The sequence below is a fragment of the Haliaeetus leucocephalus genome, unplaced genomic scaffold (genome assembly GCF_000737465.1).
Source record: "Haliaeetus leucocephalus isolate CR32 unplaced genomic scaffold, Haliaeetus_leucocephalus-4.0 Scaffold154, whole genome shotgun sequence".
In the NCBI taxonomy this organism is placed as follows: domain Eukaryota; kingdom Metazoa; phylum Chordata; class Aves; order Accipitriformes; family Accipitridae; genus Haliaeetus; species Haliaeetus leucocephalus.
In genome coordinates, this window is record NW_010972590.1 from 924,392 (window position 1) to 945,299 (window position 20,908).

The 20,908-nt window shown below is 40.4% G+C and overlaps 1 protein-coding gene across 1 annotated transcript in view; it reads left to right on the forward strand.

Annotated features, from left to right (window-relative positions):
• The first annotated feature begins 2,346 nt into the window (after window positions 1-2,346).
• Window positions 2,347-20,908, forward strand: part of FREM1 (FRAS1 related extracellular matrix 1) — a 70,423-nt gene continuing 51,861 nt past the window's right edge. The window contains exons 1-8 of the mRNA XM_010562092.1: window positions 2,347-2,378; window positions 6,867-6,892; window positions 10,613-10,788; window positions 16,201-16,295; window positions 16,879-17,180; window positions 17,688-17,884; window positions 18,530-18,853; window positions 20,593-20,701. Of these exons, the coding sequence (XP_010560394.1) occupies window positions 2,347-2,378; window positions 6,867-6,892; window positions 10,613-10,788; window positions 16,201-16,295; window positions 16,879-17,180; window positions 17,688-17,884; window positions 18,530-18,853; window positions 20,593-20,701 (1,261 nt within the window). The remainder of the gene's footprint in view (window positions 2,379-6,866; window positions 6,893-10,612; window positions 10,789-16,200; window positions 16,296-16,878; window positions 17,181-17,687; window positions 17,885-18,529; window positions 18,854-20,592; window positions 20,702-20,908) is intronic.

A 20,908-nucleotide genomic window follows, 5' to 3' on the forward strand; every position in this document is an offset into this window, starting at 1 on the left:
GGACTACACATTACCTTAGGCAAAATGCATCTCTGCTGTTGACATGTGTCCAAGATGTCTGTGGGAAGCATTGGTACTGTAAATCACCAGTTGCTTTCACAGTAGAAGAGCACACATATCAGTAGAAGCTGTCCCGTCTCTTTTCTCTTACTTGGGTGTTACTGCTGTGGGCCTGCCAGCACTTTCTTCATGATTCTTCCCTAGGGTTTATTCTGCATACAACACGACTGCATGCAGATCGTTTTGACCTAGAGAATGAGTTGGTTTGGGTCTGGGCACCTTTAGATTTTGAACATTTCCCCCAGCATAGATCCCTGCTCTGAGAAGAATTAGGCAAGTATAAGGACAAGTGATTAAACAAGTCCCTGGACAATGACTTGATTTTTTAAATTAAAGTACTTCATGCCTGTTCATTCACTACAGTTATTTTCTGCAGTCCTTGAAGTAGTCTTGATAATATTAGTCTATGATAATATTGGTTACAGTACAACTGGTCTTGATAATACATGTCTATGATAATATTAGTTACAGTACAAGAGGAATTAATTAATTCATGATGAAAATAAATGATCACTGCCTTCATCAATCTAACAGTGAATTTAGATGGCAACAATAGTATGTGTAGTAAAAACATCACAGTACAATAGCACATGCTAGTCAAATAACGATACATTAAAAGTGCAATCTGCTTGACTGTACCTGTTGAGCATAAAGTGAGACTGAGCAGATCATTTGTCATCAACACTTTAACTTTGCTTCTTTCATTTTTTGAGATTCTGTGGCAGTGATTTGCGAAGCCAGATTAATTTATCTCATGCTAATGGCTGTGTGGGCTAAAATTACTCTAGCTAGGGTGTCCGTGCACAACTTCATGTCTTCACAACTTGCAACACCAGATCCTCGGGATAATTCAGCTGCTTTTTGTGCAGTTGGGTAAAAAAAACTGAATATACTACATTTGGGAAGCTGTTAAACATTCCCTAATGAAATGTGTTACTTCCGTCTCTAGTTGCTATCATTGTGAAGCTTGCAACAGTATTTCAAAGAACTCTGATAACTGGCTGTGAAGATAAACTGTAGCTGGATAGTATTTGATTTTCTGACAAATGTTGTCTAAAACCATTATGGGACTACATGAGCTGACAGGTTGTAGCTGTGCTGTGCTGGTATCCTGAATGCATAAGATTATACCTTTAGCAATGAAAATTGTTAACAAAAGAGGAACTATGGTTTGGGTTGGGTTTTTTTTAGTGCATCTAGATTAATTTTTATGAGCTGTGTAACTGTTTCATCTGGTGCATACTCCTTGTTTATAAAAAATAATTTGAAAGAAATCATACCACATCTAAGTAACTTACAGATTTCACAGAAGAACCTCAAATAATTTTTGATTTGTATGTAGGGAACATCAAATTCCCAGTGGAGTCCCCTCATACACCTTTGGAAACCTAAATTTGTGTCTGGGCTAAATCTATCCTCTTTACCTTAGATAGCTATATAAACAGGAGGGAATTGCTCTTTGGAAGCACATCTTTTGCTCCCAGAATATAGCAGTAATCCTGGAAAAAAGCTCAAACAAGCATCTAAGTTTCACATATCTAAGGTGCAAAGAGGTGAAACAAGCCACTGTGTTTGTGGGAAAGTGTAAACCACACCATCTACAAGCTGTTAAAATGTAAGCATTAAAAATAATAATAATAAAAAAAATAATAATAATAATAAATCCTCTGTGTAGCATGTGCAGCAGATTGCAAGTCTTCTTTTGTTTAACACTGTGAGATGCGGCATACCCTCCAGTGATCTTGTTTTTGTGAAGAACAGTCTGCAAAGTTGTCCTTCTCAAAAATTCAGAACCTTTGCCGTTACCTTTAAGGCTCATCAGCTGAAAGCTCAGTTAAGCCCACACTCAGTTAGCCAGCTAACCAATAGCAGTGCATAAAGAAATTTTTCTAAGAACACCAAAACCACATGCTGTGCTTCAGGTAGATTTCTACTTGTAAGAGGAAGTCTGCCAGAGATGGAAGTCCACTGCTATTTCATTGCTCTGTACTACCATGTGGAACAGAGTTCGGTGTTATCACATACAACTTACTGAGTGCATGAGCAGATGCATAACACCATGGAGAGGTGCAATGTTAGTGCTACTGCATTTCACCACCACTGCCCGATGGTTGTCTTGCAGAAGTATCAGACCTTGCAGTTCATGGTGTAATGAAACAGTGTCATTGTTGGACAGCTGGTCACAGGTTCCTTGTGCCTGCTTCCTCACCTTGCTATTTGCTGTGCAGGAGGCTTTTTCTGCTCCTTTTCTATGGGTTTTGACACCCTCACACTTGTGGGTCAGAGATGCATTCAATCTCTGGTGGAGCTGCTCTGAGGTAAGTCAAGCTCATCTAGCACCTCACTCGTGAGATCTGACCAATAGCTTGCAAAGGTCATGGATAAGCATGGGGCTCCAGAGCTAGAAGCCTTTTGTTGCCATGTTAAGTACCGAATGCAATGCTGTCATTTCTGTCTTCACTCACCAAAGTTACGGATCAAGGTGAAGTTAACAATTGTGTCCTTATAACACAAGCACGATGGTCATTGACTAATCCTAGGTTGTTTGCTGAGTTTCACTATTTTCTTTTCTATCCGTTGCTGGTTACTTGCTAAAATGAAATGCCTTTTCAAAGTCAATGGTTGTGGGAGATTTTCTCTATCCACTACAGTCCCTTCACCCACCCACACTTTCCATTACTAGGGGTAGTTTTAATTTTTATTTTTGGTGGAATCTGGGTGGATTAGGGGAAGCCATTCCACTACTCACATGTCGTTATAGACTGCTCTTGTCTTAAGAGTAGGTCTTATTCCCTCTGCAGTGCATATGATTATACATGAAATAAAAAGGATGCTAATCTAGCCTTTTACTTTACTGTTTTCACTAGTTTCCCCCTAGTTTATATCTGTCCATCCCCCCATAACTAGGAATCTCCAGGATCCCTCTCTCCCTTCTTGTACAGGAAAAGGAGAAAAAAAGAGAGATTAAATATGGCCCTGGTCTTTACAATTGTGTCATGCTCTTAGGAGAGTACCAGCATGACATTAAACTACAAAACAATGACAAGTTCCAAATACACGTTCATGCCTGGTAGAGAATGGGTTGTCAGATTTGTGTAATGATCTTAAAAACCCATAAGGGGCAACTAAGAGAAAATCAAAATCACTTTGTCTTTATCTTCTGAACTTCTGTTATGCGAGACAGTTTTCTGGGCTTAAAACAATAGAGGGCAAAGACGTTTTCACTGGTCTTTTGAGGAGAAAATATTTACCTGTTCAGAAAATGCAGTTAGCTGTTAGTCCCTTATCTTTATTAAAACAAAAGCCCAAGACTTGATTTTATTTGCTTTTGCGGTTGTCTTCATTATAATAGGCATCTGCTAACAATGCGATCTCGATTTCTATCCCAAAATTTAAAGTAGTTCTAACAATATAAGCAGATCTATTTAACACTTAAAAGGGAACAATGCATTGTCTTCAAGATGGTCTTTAAGGGGCAACCACAATCAATAGCTCCTTTTTGTTAGTCTCAGTCTGGGACTCTGACCTTCTCTGCCCTTTTAAAAGTATGCTGTGTAATGGTTGAAGGCCAAGCTGTTAAGTATCCCTGCTCTTGACTGATTGAAAGTCTTCCTCCCAATGTTTCTCTTTCGCTTTATTTTCTTGTCCATCACAGTCTGAGCACCTGCCCCCCCGCGGCTTAGCTCTGTTTAAGGGGAACGAGCAGAGCACTGCTCCTTAGACAGAAAATCCTCTGACCTTGCAGCTACTGATTGATGGAGAAGGGGGTTTCATAAGGAATGGAAATTAAAAGGGTTTAGCAAGGGCTACAGAGGAACCCTGTGGAAAAGAATAATTCAGTTTTCAGCCTTGTCTTAAGCTGCAATACTTGGCATTACAGTGCAATAATGTTTATGGTGTTATATTCAATTTTTTCTCCTCTACTACCTGTCTGCCTTTGTGTAATATCAAATATGCTTTCAGCCTTATATTGGCCCATCAGCATATGGAGATACTTGTGCACTCAGTTTCCTCCATCTAATATCCTAAGCTTGGGTGAGTTGTAACTTGGCGTACAGCAGCGACAATATCACACTGAGTATGAAGTCAGAAATAATGTCTGTAAACTGAAACTGTATTAGATTTTAATCTGACAATCACTGTTAAAATATCTGTAATGTGAAAGAGGGTAAAACGAAGAAAAACAGGTGGTTTTTTTTTCCCTACCATATAGTATTCTGCTTTAATACACCAAGAAACAATGAAAAAGAGAAATGTCAAGAACCTGGATATACCTGATGTGCTTCACATCCTTCAGCTGTTTTCCCTGATGAAGAAAGGTCTATTCATTGACCGTGCCATGAAACACTTCTTGTTTCCTTACTTTGCTAAAAAGTGTATAGGATTTGTCAAAAAGTGCACAGGACTTCCGTTCGCAGACCAAAACTGAGGGGGGAAAAAAAAAGAGAAGGGAACTGTTATCTACCATTCCTTAACTCAGCAAATAGCTTGCTGAATACTTAGTTTTTATGTGACCTATAATCCCTGTTTTTAGTGCATGGAACAAAAACATTAAATAGCAAACAGTCCAAGGGGCACATGTGTTAATTACACATTCTGAAGTGACAACCCCCTAATTTAATAGCTCAGGATCCTTTCATTGCCCTGGGCTAAGTTTTAATTGCTGTAATAATATTCGTCTTGTTTCCTAGAAATAGTGGAAGGCTGCTATTTGTTTTCTTTAATCCCATCCTCAAAAAAAAAAAAAAAAAAAAAATCCTATGTTCTTTCTGTTTCCTGTAAACTTTTTCTGGTGTTCATTAAAATAAATCAGTCCAACTCCCAGCCCACAACAGTCATACTCCATAATCCCCTTCAAGCTTTGCAAAAGAAGAGGGCAATTTTGGATCCAATTGTTCAGTGAAATCTCCGTGGCAACCAGAGATTTCATCACAAACAGAGAAACTCTTAAGGTCTCATCCAAATCCCATTGAAGACTTTGGGTGTCACTGAGACTTGGCTTAGAGTCACTAGTGATTACAGATTTTGCAGTCAGTTTTTAGGTGTTACAACTGAGAAGTATTGGTGCTGTTTCTGATCTTATTTTCAGTTGTTTTGCACTGGTAGATAGCTATCTAAATCCTTGGGATTAGTCTTTACTTACATCACATTAGCCCTCATCAGAATCAAACTCAGGAATCTATACCTTTATAATTTCTAAATAAAGAAGAAGTGCTGGAAACTTCCCACCAATGTATTCATATTTGCATTCTTTGAAGTAAGTTTCATTCATGCAGGAGTTGTAATGACCCAAAAAATTTTTCAAAAATTATCTAAAATAGCAGATCTACTTGACATGGATCTAGAGACACACAGCTGAGTGTTTCTATGTGTACCTCTGGATGGGTCCTGCACAAATATGTGTTTTCTCCAGAGTCTGCTGTTGGAGGGACATCTAGCTTTCAGTAACACATGGATGCTCTTAGGGACTTAACACAGTTCTCCAGTTTCCTGAAGCCAATGAACACTTGACAAATTGGGAAGTGTTTTTCAGATATTTTGTGACGATGATAAGTCTACAGCAGTCTTTGAGTCCCTTTTTTGCAGTGTTTCTTTAGTCGTCTTTTTTTTTTTTTTCCTCTTTAAGAATCTTGAAAACCAGTTGTATTTGGTAATGAGAATGCTAATGTTTGTAATTAGCTATTGCATCATTTCTCACGTGTGCTTCAGCAGCCCTGAGGGAAAACTAGTTCTTCTGGCATTTGGAGGAAATTTCTAACAAACCACATCTGAAGTTCTCAGTAACCCTCCCCTACATTGTCCCCAGTCTGGTCTGTCTGTGTCTGTTAACTCTACAGAGTCATATCCACCACCTCTTCAGAGGTGACTTCTCCCTATGCCTTCTCCCCTGGGCTCTTCTGCAGAGCAGGACAGGGGTCTGCCAGCAGATGAGGAGCTCATCAGAATTCCCCTTGCTGAGTGTCTCTCACACAATGCCTTGGACACGTCTTTGGGACTCCTTTTCCAGGCTCCCTTATCTCAGGGTCAGCTTGGCCACTGTAACTCTATTTATAGGAAGGGAGATCTCTTTCTTTGTTGCCACATTTTTTATACCAGTATGGTTTTATATTGGATCTCATGGGAATTACTGGACAGTTTGAGGGGTACAATACAGTGTTTTGCAAAAATACCCCAGGTAATTAAATTGGGTCCTGAGAATCAGAGAGCTCTGTCATTTCAGATTAGAGTCATCACATGATTTAGGGTGTAAAAGACCTCTGCAGGTAACTGCTCCCACTCCTTGCTCTCAGCACAGCCAGCTTTTACGGCAAATCCAGCTTCAGAGTTACATCAGGCTACTCAGGCACTGATTAATTTTTTTTTAATATCTCTGAGGATGGAGACTCCACAACCCCTCTGGGAAACATGTTCTGCTGACCATGCTCACTGTGGCTTTTTTTTTTCCTAATATCTAATGTGAATTTCCCTTGTTGTGAATTTTGTGGGTTCCATCTTGTCCCTTCACTATGCACCTCAAGGCTCTCTGCACTCTTATGTTAGATGTCTAAAACCAACAATAAGCCCTCTCTTCTTCAGGCTGAACAAACCCAGCTGTCTTGGCCTCTCTTCATAAAACATGTGCTCCATCCCCACTGAGGGATAACAACTGATACATGATATATCACTGAACTGACATGGCTATTTTACTTCTGGGACTGAAGCAGGTAGCTTTCTGTGAGCTTGTAGGCACACAGTGCACCTGGAGCTGGTTCAGGTGTTTTGCCATATAGACAGACCCTTAGAAAGTCAATGAGGAAACAGCTTAGTTTAAAAATACTGATTCTCCTAATGTGTTGTTCATGAACACCATTATTTCATTAAGCCTCTAAGTATATCTGAAATATTGAGGTGCGTTTGGAATTACATAGTGCCTCAGTCATTTGTTCATTCTGCACACACAGGTAACAAGCCAAGGAACAGCATGGATCAATCAGGCTCAGCTGTGATATTAAGGGCAGAATAGTAAGGAGACTGTAAGGAAGTCCAAAGCAGCCACAAAATATGGCAGTGGCATCACCAGCAGTAGTAGAGATGCCAGAGAGCAACACGCTGTCACGGTGGATCAGCACAAGTACTGTGCAGCACACACATGACTTTGCTGAAGCAATGGCCTTCTTCACACAGAGGGGAGAATCTCATGGCATTCACTCCAAAACCTTCTCATTTTATTGCCATTATATACTGAAAGGATCTCTTGTCATTTCATTTTGCTATCATTAGATAAGTGATTGAGAAAGTGAAGTTATGCTTCTCAAGATCTTCACTTGGCCACAAAAGGAGACAGCCCTGCAGCTGACAAGTAGGGCCCAATTGCTGGAACATATGGGGCAAATGCGTATAGTGATAGAAGAGCAGTGCCTGCAAGCAAAAGCAGTCAAAGCGTGACTGTAACACACAGTGATAACATGGGACCAATTTTGTAGCAGCGAACGGCTCACACATCCACCATGGAACTGGCCAAAATGCTCCTGGCTCCTCTTGGAGCCTTTCTGCTCTTAGTGTTTGATGCAGGGTAAGAAAAAGCAGCAAAGATACTACCGCCTGTGCCTGGGGTTTATACATGCACCCAGTGCTGGGGTTTATGGGGCAGACACCAGAAACAGATTGCCATGGGCTTCGTCAGAGTCAAGGTGCAGATGTCTCTGCGTGAACTACTCTGGCAGTGCCTGTTGGAGAGACACAGCTGGCTTTCCCTTCTTGAAAGAACATATGTAAGGTGTAAAGAGAACAATAACATTTCCCAACCAGTGCCATTCCTGAACTGGTAATTAGGTGGCCTCTGAACTATAACATGATTTTGTGGTAGCTATCCAGGTGGGAGTGGAGAAAGTCAAAACTGTCCAGGCTTTAACTTTATCATTTCTCATAAGGTACCTAGTGCCCTGTGAATAAAAGTATTTTGCACTGTAAATCAGTGCCCTTGCCACAAAGTTACCGGTATTGTCATGAGCTGTAAACAGCTTGGTCTATGCTTGAGAGTCATTGACTGCCTCTTAGCACTTTGCCAGGTCCGAGTCCGAGTCTAAAATTCCTAATTATTTTCTTCTTATCTGAGCCCCTCTAAGGCTTAAGAAACTGGGTCTTCTCTGAAACTAGCTGAGACTTACTCACGCATTGCTTCGTCAGAGGCTAGAGTCCAAGGACTTAAAATCCATTTTAAAATCCAGCTTCCCACTGGCCAAGGATCCTGGCATGCGGAAAGTCAGAGGAGACATTAGGCAGAGCATCTTCTTGAGACACATGCTAAGGAAGTTATTTCACTTCCCTCAGCCCTATCTTCACTTTGTTTGATGCAGGAAGTAGGGAGAGGGCACAGCAATAGAGAAAGCTTTCACTCAGAACATCTTTCCATGCTTTGCAGCTGGTATTTTAAGGAAACACAGATTGTATTTGATAAATTCTAGCAATCCATGCATTATGCGATAAATACCGGTCAGATATCCAGGTTAAAAGGGTGTACTTGCTGCAAACCATACTTTCTCAATTGGAGGCTGAAGTGTAATCTGTTTTCCTCCCCCTTTTTCCAAGTTGTCCTTATAGGATTGCAGACTGTGTTTCAAAAATGTGAATTTTAGGAAGTGGAGTGCTGTCTCAGATGTGCTCATTTCAATGAAGTGCTACGCATAGCTATCCCACTAGGAAGAAACAAAAATTTGCAAGTACTTTGGGCATGTTTACATACCCGGATTTTAGTAAAAGGTTTCTGTGTAAGTAAATTTTTTTGAAATTAATTGAGATTTTTATTTGTTTCTGGAACACATTAAAAATTTTTCAACCATTAATTTCATTCCCTTTCCTCTGGCTAGAATTCTACATTTTCTCTCAGATTTTGTTCAGACTGATGTGGCTGCATAATTTTAGACCAAAATGGAAAGATTTTTAGATAAAAAGCTAGAAAACCAGAGTTAATGTTTGCAGCCCAGACTACACAGTCAACATTCATCTAACTTTAAACATATGTTAGTCCCAATGTCTTCAGTTTGAATCTGAGCTGAAGGGAGTGGATCTGCCTTGTGTTACTTTAGGAAGTGATTAATTTTAAAGAAATTCTTAACTGCTGATCATTTTTCAGTGAAATTTTAAACTGGGTGGATATGTGCATAAAACTGTAGGCTGTTTAGAAGGTCATCCTGCTGGGAACAGTAGAGTGAACACTTACCTGTTAATAAAGAAAATAAAGAGATACATGGATCTGTTTTTTTATTCACTTTCAGGAAAGCTGACTGTTGGTGGTAGGGTTGTGGTTATATTAGACTGTGCAAATAAGTAGTCAGGGCACTAAAAATCTACAAGAACTTGAAGGAATGTGGATGCTTTACTAGCTTGAAATCCTTATGATCTTATCAAATTTAATTAAATCATTATCATTGCCTATTCTTTGGGCCATAGATTCAATTACTTTGAAGGGCTGTAGATACTCGGCTCTTACAAGGATTTCAATAGTGCTTGTTCAATGTCAGAAGAACTATGCTTTTCTTATGAGTTTATAAACATGAAAGATGAAGAGTAACTGTGGGGACATGAGAAGATTGTGTAATTTTTTTTTCCATATTACCTTTTGTTCCCACTGAATTTGCCTCAGAATAACTACTTTTTTGTGTGTGAAAAATTAAAAATCCAGCTTTGTCATGCCACACCATGTTTCTATGCTGAAGTCCTGGCACAGTTACTTGCTAGAGCAGGAAGAGTAGAGAGGCACTGGCAAGGTGTTTTCAACTAAAGGTTGAATTTTTTCCCCCCACATGCAATGGCAAAGCAAAAAAAGATTTAACAAAATGCCACTCTCCCTTTATCCCACTTTCAGATATATTTGATCTGGACGAATGCCTACTCCTGCACTTTCAAATTACTTGGATGCTCATATCCTTTTATTAATATCTACTTGGTCCAGCAGTAAAAAAAGCCAGTAACAAAGGATCCTACACAGCAAGCGTTTGCATGTGCATACGGATTAAAGGTGCCTGGAATTCATATTGAGAGGTGATCAGTTAAGGGAGAAGTCTCGCCGGTACATAGCTAATTTTCTGAGCATGTGTGCACTTAATAGTATTCAAAGGTGAAGTTAAGCTGCTGCTCGAAACGAACTGCAATTGTAAGAAATGGGGGGAGTTTTTTGCGTGGTTATTTTTTTTTCCCCAGTAGTTGCTCAATGCCTTATACGAATTTTCTTTCTTTTTTTTCAGGATTAACGAACCTTAAAAATGCTCTGAGAACATATTCATCATTTTGTCAGGCTTGACCAATGAATTTTATAAAAACCCAAGGATATTTTGAAAGGCCCCTGTCCAAATTTCAGTCAAGGCGTCCATCTTAATAGAAAACATGTGGTACATTGTTACCTGCGACTAACATTTTGGTCCTTCATTATATGGTGAAAATCTGCTGGCAAAGAAAGAGAAGACTTCTTTTGTTGAGAACATTTTCACTGGTGGAAAAGACCGGGCATCCCCTCATAATATGAAGCCCTTTGAGAAAAGCTGGTTCTTTCTACTGCTGCCTGTCGCACTAAGAGTTGTATGCTCCTCCTATATTAGTGTCAACCTTGGGGTGAAAGTGATGAAGGGACAGTCTGTCTTCCTGTCAGAAGATGACCTCAAGTTTTCCATCCCCAGAGAGAAGGATGTCTGCAAAGTAGAAGTGGTGACTAATGAGCCAATAACACAGAGGGTTGGGAAACTAACTCCACAGGTATTTGGGCTCTGTTGTGCTGCTTTGAGTGTCCACGTGTGCACAGGTGTGGGAGAAATTAGAAAGAGCTGCTTTATTGAATTTATTTTTTCTTTGGGTACTGACTAAGAGGCATGAAACTGAATGGTCTGTGAGATTCAGCCTTTTGCTAAAAGTAGTCAGCTGACAGTGCACCCCTGAAATCCAAAAGCTGAGCTCAGTAACACAAGTGCATAAAAGTGAGTTCTGTCAGAGTCTCCTTTCACAAGTGGAGAACGGGTATTTCAAAACTTTCAGTTAGGAGATATCCTCCAGTCTCTCAGCTGCTTGTTTTTCTACTGTGAGGGTAACCAGTGCCCCTCGGGTAATGCATAGCCTGCTAGACCATTTTGCATTTTAGTCACGCAGCCACTACTTAGGGAGCAATTAAGAAAAAAAAAATCATCACATACAATAAGCACATTGTGTACACCATTGTTTGCTCTGCTCTGCAATAGCTAAATTGCTAGCAGATGGCAAATACATTAAAAAAAAATGTTTTCTGTTAAAATTTCAAGCTTGTAGGAATAATGAAATGTGTTCCACATATCGCCGTTCTGCTATGCATTTGACTTACAAATCTCCCCACACCTTAGTCATAGCAGGAAGGAGTTGGAAGAAACTGACATGAAGGTGTAGTGGTAGAGATAGAAGAAGAATGGTTTTAATGAACCATAACCAAACAGGTTTTGTCTGTTTTGAAAAGTTTTGTTTATTGTACCATATTGCATACGCTTCTATATATTTGTTTATGTATATTATTTTAAACATCTTCTCTGAGGCTTCTGGTGGTCTCTGAGAAGGCTGATGCAGGAGCACCAGTCTCAACAGATTTTTCAAAGCTTCTGGTTTGGTCATCATCATTATTTTCACGGACCACTGACAAGTACTTCAGCCGAACCAGCGCTCGGAAGGAGCAGTGGTATGCCAGGGCAAACCCGAGGCGATGAGCAGGGCACTGTGTGGTCTTCTCCAGAGACTGGCCCCAAGAGGTGTAGTGGCTCTGCTGAGACTTCCCCAGGGCTTGCTCTCTGTCAGCACCGGGGCTCTGACCGTAGTCCCCCCTCTCTGCTTCCCCCGCTTAGTTTGGCCCATGAGGAGAAAAAGAGAGATGTCTTAACGTGTCTTGCTGCTGGCAAAACCGTAGGCAAGCTGGCCGGCTGAGGGAACGACTTTGCTTTCGATTACCTGCCTCAGCCTCTACGTGCAGTAGGACCCAGGTATTTTGAGAAAGCCACTTTGTCCTTTGTAACCTGACACGCTTCAAGCACAGGGTCAGAGGCAATTTTCCAGAGACCCCAGAAGATGTGTACTCGCCGTACCGTATTTTCCAAAATGTCTAGGGTCCTTGACTTTCCCCACTCCCAACCCCGCCTCCATTAAGTGCCTGTCCTTTCACGGCCCCGACGTGAGCCCGGGTGGCCAAGCGTGGCTCTCGGAGACCACAGGCACACCTCGTCTGGAGGGGTGAGCCCTGCGGGCCAGGTGGCCCTGGCGTACCGGGCTGGAAAGGGGCTGTGGCTGCTGGCTGTGACCGGGATACTTCCCGTGGACGGCTCCTGGCCTGAGTGCCACCCTGCTAGGAAAGGTGCCTTCTCCTCCTCCCCGCAGCCACGGGGAGGGGGGAGTGCCAGAGACACACCACCACGTGGGGTCCCCCTGGGAGACGGCCGGCAAGATAGGCAGTCTGGCTATCTCAAGTCATACTTCCTTCCCGGGAAAGAACAAGATGGCATTTGTAAGTTGGGGGCTTCTGTTCTAAATGACAAAATCCTGAGCCAGACACTGAAAAGTGCTGCCTGAGGTCTCACCATTCCTGAAAAAAAGGTGCCAGAGTCCGGCCCTCCCAGTGCCACTCATGCTCTTTCTACCAGGAAATTCTGCAGCCAGAAAACGTCTCTGGTCTGATCTGTTTTGCTGCCATTAAAGTGAGTAATGTCCTAGGAATGTATGACAATTTAATTATAAATTGTAATTGAAAAGCAGTTGAAGTAGAAAAAAACAAAGCTCGACAGTAATTAGGAAAAGATTTAGATCTCCTTTGTCTTACCCAGCGAATTTATAGACAATTAGAGTTGCCTGTTCATATAAAAGGAAAACATATTAGGAAACATAAAACAGATGTTTCTTTTTGCAAAGCAGATTGTGTCTTACACATATATAAAATGACTGTCAGCCAGTGGTAACAGACCTTTGTGGAAAGGTCCTTCATTTTCCATCCCCTTGTTATCAATTAACAGATGGAACTAATGATGTCTTAGAAAGAAAGAAATTAATTCTTTGATATGTTAAACCATCTCCTCTGCTGTCGGCAGTTCCCTCTGATATGAACAGGGTTGCATCATCTGGGCAGTACCTCCTTGTCAGGTGCACACCAGACCTACATGTCACCAAAAATCCTACTGACTTTGAGGGCTGTACGCTGATTTAAATCAGTGAAGAATCTCACCTTCAGTGTACAACATTAAACTGCTGGAAGCTGTAATATGAGTGACTTTTGTACTTTTTTTTTTCTTTAAGGTAACACCCCCCCTAACTCCTTTTTTTTTTTTTTTTTTTTTTTTTTTAGGATATCACTTAGGACTATCTGATTAATTAATCACCTTCTTTTGCATTAGTTTGTGCTAAGAAAGAAAATGCATTAAGGGAGAAAAAGACATATTTGTTGTTTGTTAAATATTGAAAAATAGTGAAACAGGTATTTCTGTGACATTGAAAACAATACACAACAGAACAGCCACAACATAGTCAAAACCTTCATCACAGGAAAGCAATTTTGTTTTTCACAAACGGTTCTTGTCCTTCCTTTCTAAGCAGTCCAACAAATAAAATCCATACTTTCCATAACACCATATATTATGGATTATTCCAAGATTATTTTTAGCCAATAGGAAGAGTGGTAAGTCCATGTATGTGTGGCAGATAATCAACTAACTCATTACTTAAAAAAAAAAAAGAAGAAAAAAAGACTTTGTACAATGTGCTTCTTGATGACAGTTAAAAGCAGGCAATACATTTTAAAATCACTACAAATATAGAACAATTACTACCTAGCTTGAGCATCTGAGAATAACTTCTGTGGAAGTGGACACTGCCAGTAATAACGACAGCTGATAAGAGCTAATTATTTTTCCATTATAGAAAGATGCAAGTTCTAATTCTGTGTAATAGCTAGAAAGAAGCAAATGTCATTAGTTCTTATATCCTTTAGTGTAAATTTATGAAGTGGTCATGATGTGCTTCAGTTAACTATGCATTAACAACTAATTTAGGAATTAAAGTATTACTTTATTTTTACAATGAAAGTCAGAGCACCCAGAGACTTTCTCTATGCACCGCACTTCCAGTCAATATTTCAGAACCTCACCAAAACCCCCCTTCCATTTCACTTTCCTCCAAAGTGGTTGGGGACATGTAGGTAATTCGGGCAAGACGTTTCATTTTCATGATTCTTTTGCTGTATTTTAAGAAATGACTGGTAGTAAGAAATGACCTCTTCTTTCTGCAAAAAGATGTGGTTTGTTAGTCAGCCACATGTGTATATTAAACCTTATTAGTTATGGCCTCATCAGGTGTATTAGTGAATACTAAACAGATTTTACTTTAGTCCATAGAAGAACTAGTCATGTATGAATACTGCCCATAAAAACTGAATCAAAACCACATTTAGTTTCACAGTGACACTCTCAGGAAATGCAATGATTAGCTTTTGGCTTCTTGCTGACAACAATGTGCCCTGTCTCTCTGTAGATATGTGTCGTGGTTTAACCCCAGCCAGCAACTAAGCACCACGCAGCTGCTCACTCACTCCCCCCCATCCAGTGGGATGGGGGAGAAAATCGGGAAAAGAAGTAAAACTCATGGGTTGAGATAAGAATGATTTAATAGAACAGAAAAGAAGAAATTAATAATGATAATGACAACACTAATAAAATGACAACAGTAGTAATAAAAGGATTGAAATGTACAAATGATGCGCAGGGCAATTGCTCACCACCCGCCGACCGACACCCAGCCAGTCCCCCAGCGGCGAATCCCTGCCCCCCACTTCCCAGTTCCTAAACTAGATGGGACATCCCATGGTATGGAATACACTGTTGGCCAGTTTGGGTCAGGTGCCCTGGCTGGGCATGAGAAGCTGAAAAATCCTTGACTCTAGTCTAAACACTACTGAGCGACAACTGAAAACATCAGTGTTATCAACATTCTTCACATACTGAACTCAAAACATAGCACTGTACCAGCTACTAGGAAGACAGTTAACTACATCCCAGCTGAAACCAGGACAATATGAAACATGTGTATCCTCCATCTACGCACGGGCAGTGTAGGGGTACCCTGTTATCACAAGGATAACACAGACATGGTCTTATCAATGCTAGGAGCTTTCAGCTGTTAAACTCTATGAAGAAATATAGCTACATGGGAATTGTAATTGGCCAGACTTGGAAATTGGCATATGTGAGGACATGAAAATCCTATGCCTCAGAATCCAAATCTTTGTTCCAAAGAATGGGTGTGTCACAACTCTCCAAAGCAATCTTTTTTCCATTTGGGTCAGGCATTTTTCCTCATTGCCTTACTTTCATAAGTCAACAAATCATTAAATAGAACAATCAGTCTGAAATAAGTGTCTGTCTTAGATGGTTAAACTGTGGCCAACCATCTCTGCAAATTTGACCTGTATCAGGTGTGTCATAAGAATTAGTCTCTTTTGAATTAGCTGGTGGGCACAATATAGGAATTCTGCTTGCTTTTATGCTGTGGCATTACACTGATATTGGGGCTGGGTGTTGGTATGGCACAGAGATGACAACTTATCCGGTAAAAACCTACTGGTAGGAAGTCAGTGTTCCAAAATCATGTAACAAATCTGAGCTAGCAAAGTTTCCAACAGCAAAATTTCACAGGATCATACTTTTGTGGTCCAGTAATAGTGGCCATAAAGCAGGATTTACTGTATAATTAAGCTACCTCCACAAGCAACTTTAAAAGCTAATAAATCTAACATTATACTGCAGGAACTGCTGGCTTTTCAGATACACTGCAGTTCTTCCACTGAATCCAACCGCATCCATAAGTCCACAGGCTGCATTGGTAAAGAAGTGTGGGCTCAAACTATTTGTTGCACTGGAGGAGGGACTTGGCACCCTGAAACAATCACATTTATATGCCCATTTGCTTGTGGAGTGCCAGCAGCCCCACACTGAAGTGGTTGCTCTGGCTCTCACTGGGAGACCACAGAACAGGTGAATACCTGTTCATAGAAATAAACTACAGATTAAAAATTTCCTTAGTCTGATGCATGCCTGACAGTCAGGGAGAAGTGGAACAGAAGTCGTGAAGTTAACATTCTTGACAGTGTTGTACTTGTCTATTCTTTCTCCTTCATAGGTTTTTGACTGTCACTTCCGTCCTAATGAAGTCAAATATACCCACAATGGCTGTCCAATTTTAGATGAAGACACGGTCATACTTAGGCTGTACAGGTAAGCAGTGGTGGGAGATCAACACTTCGCTGTTACCAGGAGAACAGTGGCCCTCAGGAAGAGCAAGCAGTCCATTTTTCATGGTAAAAGTATGTTCTGCTGCACATATAGTAACTACTTAGATCCAGTAGCAGCATCATTAGTCAACAAGTGACCATCTGTTTACAGAAACGTTTGTTACTATGTATGTCAGATATGCTCAAATAATGTGTTTGTTGGTATCAGTAAGTATTATATATTGCTTGTTTATTACAGAAAATGAGTGATTTTTCTTTTTGTTACTGAAAGTGACAACAGTACTTTCGGAGCACTGTATGCTTTGTGCTGTCCTGCTGATAGGGACACAGATACTTGCATATACACAGAGAGTAACCCCTTCCTTCACACGAACACCCTTTTTACAAGTATGAGGAGGTGGGCGGTGGTGTCTGGTACCTCATGGTCTCTGGCGATCTGGGGTTTGAGACCACATGAGAGGAAGGGGTTCAAGTAATTCAATTTAGAAGGTGAGGCCAATGCCAAACTCACAGAGCAACAGCACATGGGATGAGGCATAATTAAAATTTCCTTCTATCACCTGCAGGTTTACAGAAACCGAAACATTTGTAGAAACATTCACCCTCCATGTGCAGTTACTTGAGCCAGACTGTAACATCATCAAAATGCGCACTCATGCCCTGGAGGTCCCTGAGTACTATGGTCTATCCAGGGTGATTGACAAGAATGTCCTCGCTTTTGACTATGACAGGAAGATAAATCTGGATTGCACCATTTCCATAGCCTCTTTGGAAACCCACCTGCCTGCTCACGGCCAGCTCATCACTGGGGAAGTGCAGCAAGAGCATCTTCGTGGAGATCAGCCACAGAGCTTCTTCCCTGGCCCTAGTATGATGTGTTTTAGTTGTTTGTATTAGCAGTTTCAAAGAGATCCAGCAGATTAAGTCTGCAGCAGTGGGTTGCTTCAGACATGCTGGGTAAGAGTGGGTCATCTGAAGTTTAATGAACAGCTTGAGCTATCATGAAAACTGAAAGGGACATGAAGTTTGTGTGGGGCACAATGCAGATCGTGGATCAGCGTCAGTAATCCCACAGCTGGAGTCTGGTTTTGGCCCCTAGATATGTGGGCCAGTGTGACAGCTTTGGGAGTGCCAAGACTCAGTAGAAACAGCACAGGGAGTTGTTGGAGGCAGCACCTACCCAAGTGACCAAGGGAGGTTGGAGTTGGAAGATGTCAGCTGAAAACAAACTCCTGTAGGAAAAGTTAAGTGAGGAAAGGAGTCCTCATTCTCATGACACTGGCTTTTTATCAGGGTTAGTTTAGCTGTATGGACAGGCTTCCTATGTTGATTTCTGCTCTGGTAACTGTTTAATATTGCTTCTATTGGGTTACAGAGTACAGCCTGGGCCAGCAGTGCAGAGACAGGAGCTGCATGCTGGGACTGGGAGTTGTTCACAATACGAAAATGAGCTGTGAGGAATTTCTAAGGCTGGGGATTCGATACCAGCACCTTGACCCTCCTTCACCTGACACCGATTATATTCCTGTGAGGTTGGATCTCACAGACAGCAGAAGCAAAACTCTGCACAAGGTAGACTTTTACGCAACCTTACAATGTCTGATTGTCTTCCTGGTTTCCAAAAAATTTAAATTCATTGCTTCTTTTTACATTTGAAGACAGATAGTGATCCTGAAATGTTTTTCAGTTCTTACAATGTTGCCAGCTGGGCAAATGAAACACATTATCTCCATGTCTCTATGCTTAGACAATTACGGCTACAGAGAAATACCTCTGGTTGTTTACTGGCACACATAAGCAGTTTAGCCTGAGAGCAAAATTAATTCTAGCATAATTCCACCTTTTTTGTAGAGCATGAGCTGCACTGACTTCAACATACATAGTAATTAATAAGTTAAGAGCTGTTCGAACGTATTCAGTTAATAATAATTAATGGCTTGTGCATGTTTCTGTCAGGTAAAGTTATTCATTAAACTCACATCAAATTAAGCAAGTTGTTTCAGCCCAAAATTAAGGACACAAATAAGACTCATGAACCTGGAAGAACTTTTCATGAGGTCTAAATATTTACTTTATTTCTCATTAAAATGTTTCAATTTTTCTTTTCAAAATAGTTATTGCTTTAACATGTACCCCAATTAGCTATGTGAAAGTAATGGAATTTGTTTTGTTTGCTTCACTTTGCCCTTTCAGTTGTCTCATTTTTTCCTGTTGTAGACTGAGTATGCATGGCTCCCTGTTCAGATTAAAGGTGCTGTTCCCAACCAAATACCCAAAGTGGCCCCAATGGCAAAGTTCATCCTGGAAGTAGATCAATTTATTTTAACCCCCATTACAACTACAACCATTGATGCTGAAGACAACGAAACTCCAAAGTCCCTGCTTGTATTCAACATTACCAAGCCACCTCCACAGGGCTTCATCACTCACCTATCTGACCATACAAAAGCTGTTGGCTCCTTCACATGGAAAGATCTCAGTGACATGCTCATCGCTTATCAGCCTCCAAATAACAGCCACACAGAGAGGAAGAATTATGAGGTAACAGTGTAATGCATGAGCATTTGCTGGTTTTCATCTCCTTAAGATTCAGTAAGCTATAGATAAATGCATTAATTTGTAATGGGTACTTTTCAGGAAAAAAAAAAAAGTTTCTTTAACCATATGCAATGCAGGAGCAGAGGTAAAATCTTTTACCACTTTCTCCTATGACTCATCAGCTTAACTGTCTTAATACAAATCAGGTATTTGTTGCTTACTACTTAAGAATTTCTTTGCACTGAAAGATTTTTATCCTCTGTGACTGACAGTATCTAAACAGGATTTTTTATTTTTATTTTTTTATTTTTTTATGAAGGGAGCAGGGGAATAACACTACTTGTAGATCTAACTAAGAGCCTTTGGAAGGATCAGTGGTACCTTTTCCACACAGCTTTTATCTCTGTGCAACAGTACTGATCCCTGTGACCTGTGGACAGGTGACATATATAAAGCTATGAAAGATGGACCAACTATGTCAGGATTGCCATTTGATCTTGCACCCTCCCTACTGCTGCAATGGATGTATAGGGATAACAAAAAGGAACTCCAAACAGTTCCCACTGGGAGGAGTAAAAGCATGTCACTAACATAGAGAACATGATGCAAATGATGAGAGCAGGCTTCTATCTGCAGGGTCTGGAGTAAGTGAGTAAATAAACAGTACAGAGCTATGAGACCAAGGCTGCAGGAATACGTTTATATTTTACGGGAGCAAAGAAAGCTCCACTTCTACCATTTCCATGTTGGCTCCTAGTGATGTTTCTCCCTCCAGATCTGCAACAGAATGCTGACAGTGAATGTCTCCTACTTTGGGTACAGTGTTACTTTATTTTCTCAGTAATCAGCACTGCTAGATATTTTGCGTAATTCAGTAGTGTGCCAGCACTCTGAGAAACAGTCTTAAAAAGGAGATATAAAAGGAAGACGAACGAGTTGAAGGAGTATATAAATATGCTGATAGTTATAAAATAACTAACTAGTAAGATTGTTAAGCAATAACCCAAACAAAACAAAATGGTTGGTACTAAATGAAACCGAAGAGACAGAAAATCAGAGCCAGGTAAGCTGAAGAAAGGGTGGACTGGAAAGCAGAGGAACAGTAACTTCAGCACCTGATGCTGACAAGGCTTGTCTTTTTTTAACCTTGGCTATCACAGGAACCTCTTTTCTTTCTGTTTCCTTAGCATGAGGATCAGTCATCTTACCAAACCAGCTGCTCCTTAAGTGCCTCTTCTCTATTCTGCTTTCAGCATTGTTTGATCATAGGTTCAAGAATTTGACAGTTCAAGGGTTTCTTTTCTTTTTTTTTTTTTTTAATTTTTTTATTCTTCCTGTGTTAGTCCGTATCTTTTGTTTCATATTTTTTTTGGCCCTACATATGTTAAAAGAGTGGGAAGTGCCCCTTACCCCAGGTACTATTACTATAAAAATTATTATGTTAATCACTGAGTTAATTGTACCCCAAACAACTGTGAAAATGCTTATCTTTCCTATTAATTTCCATGCATTGCAAATTAACTTTCCCAGCACTCACTTTGAAGAGCACAGAAGGCAGATACTTAATTTAGTGCAGAATCTCAAAGGCTCTTTTTAGAAGCTAAATCAAGTTTCATTTGTCAATATATTATCAGAAGACTTTAAGATCTCTCAGGTAAGAACACACTATATGTGTTTTGAGGTACAGCTGGTCTTCAGCCTCTTTTTTTTTTAAATAAACAGTTTGTCTGTTTTCATACCAGGTGGAGTTTGAGGTTCATGACTTCTACTTTGAAAGGAGTTTACCGATCACTGTGCATATTTCTATTAGAACAACAGATACAAACGCTCCTCGGGTTTCATGGAATACAGGTGAGATCTCTTTTCATCAGTTTATTTTGTTACAGAACTTATAATGTTTTGACACAGGCATTTGACAAAGCTCTAAAATTCAGATTTATACCTGGAGTTTAAGGAACATTAAAATGAGGGAGTGTAAATCTATTTTTTCCCTTTATCCATTTTGGGGGGAACACATTACAACAATTTGAAAAAAATCTTAAGTTTTAACTGGAATGA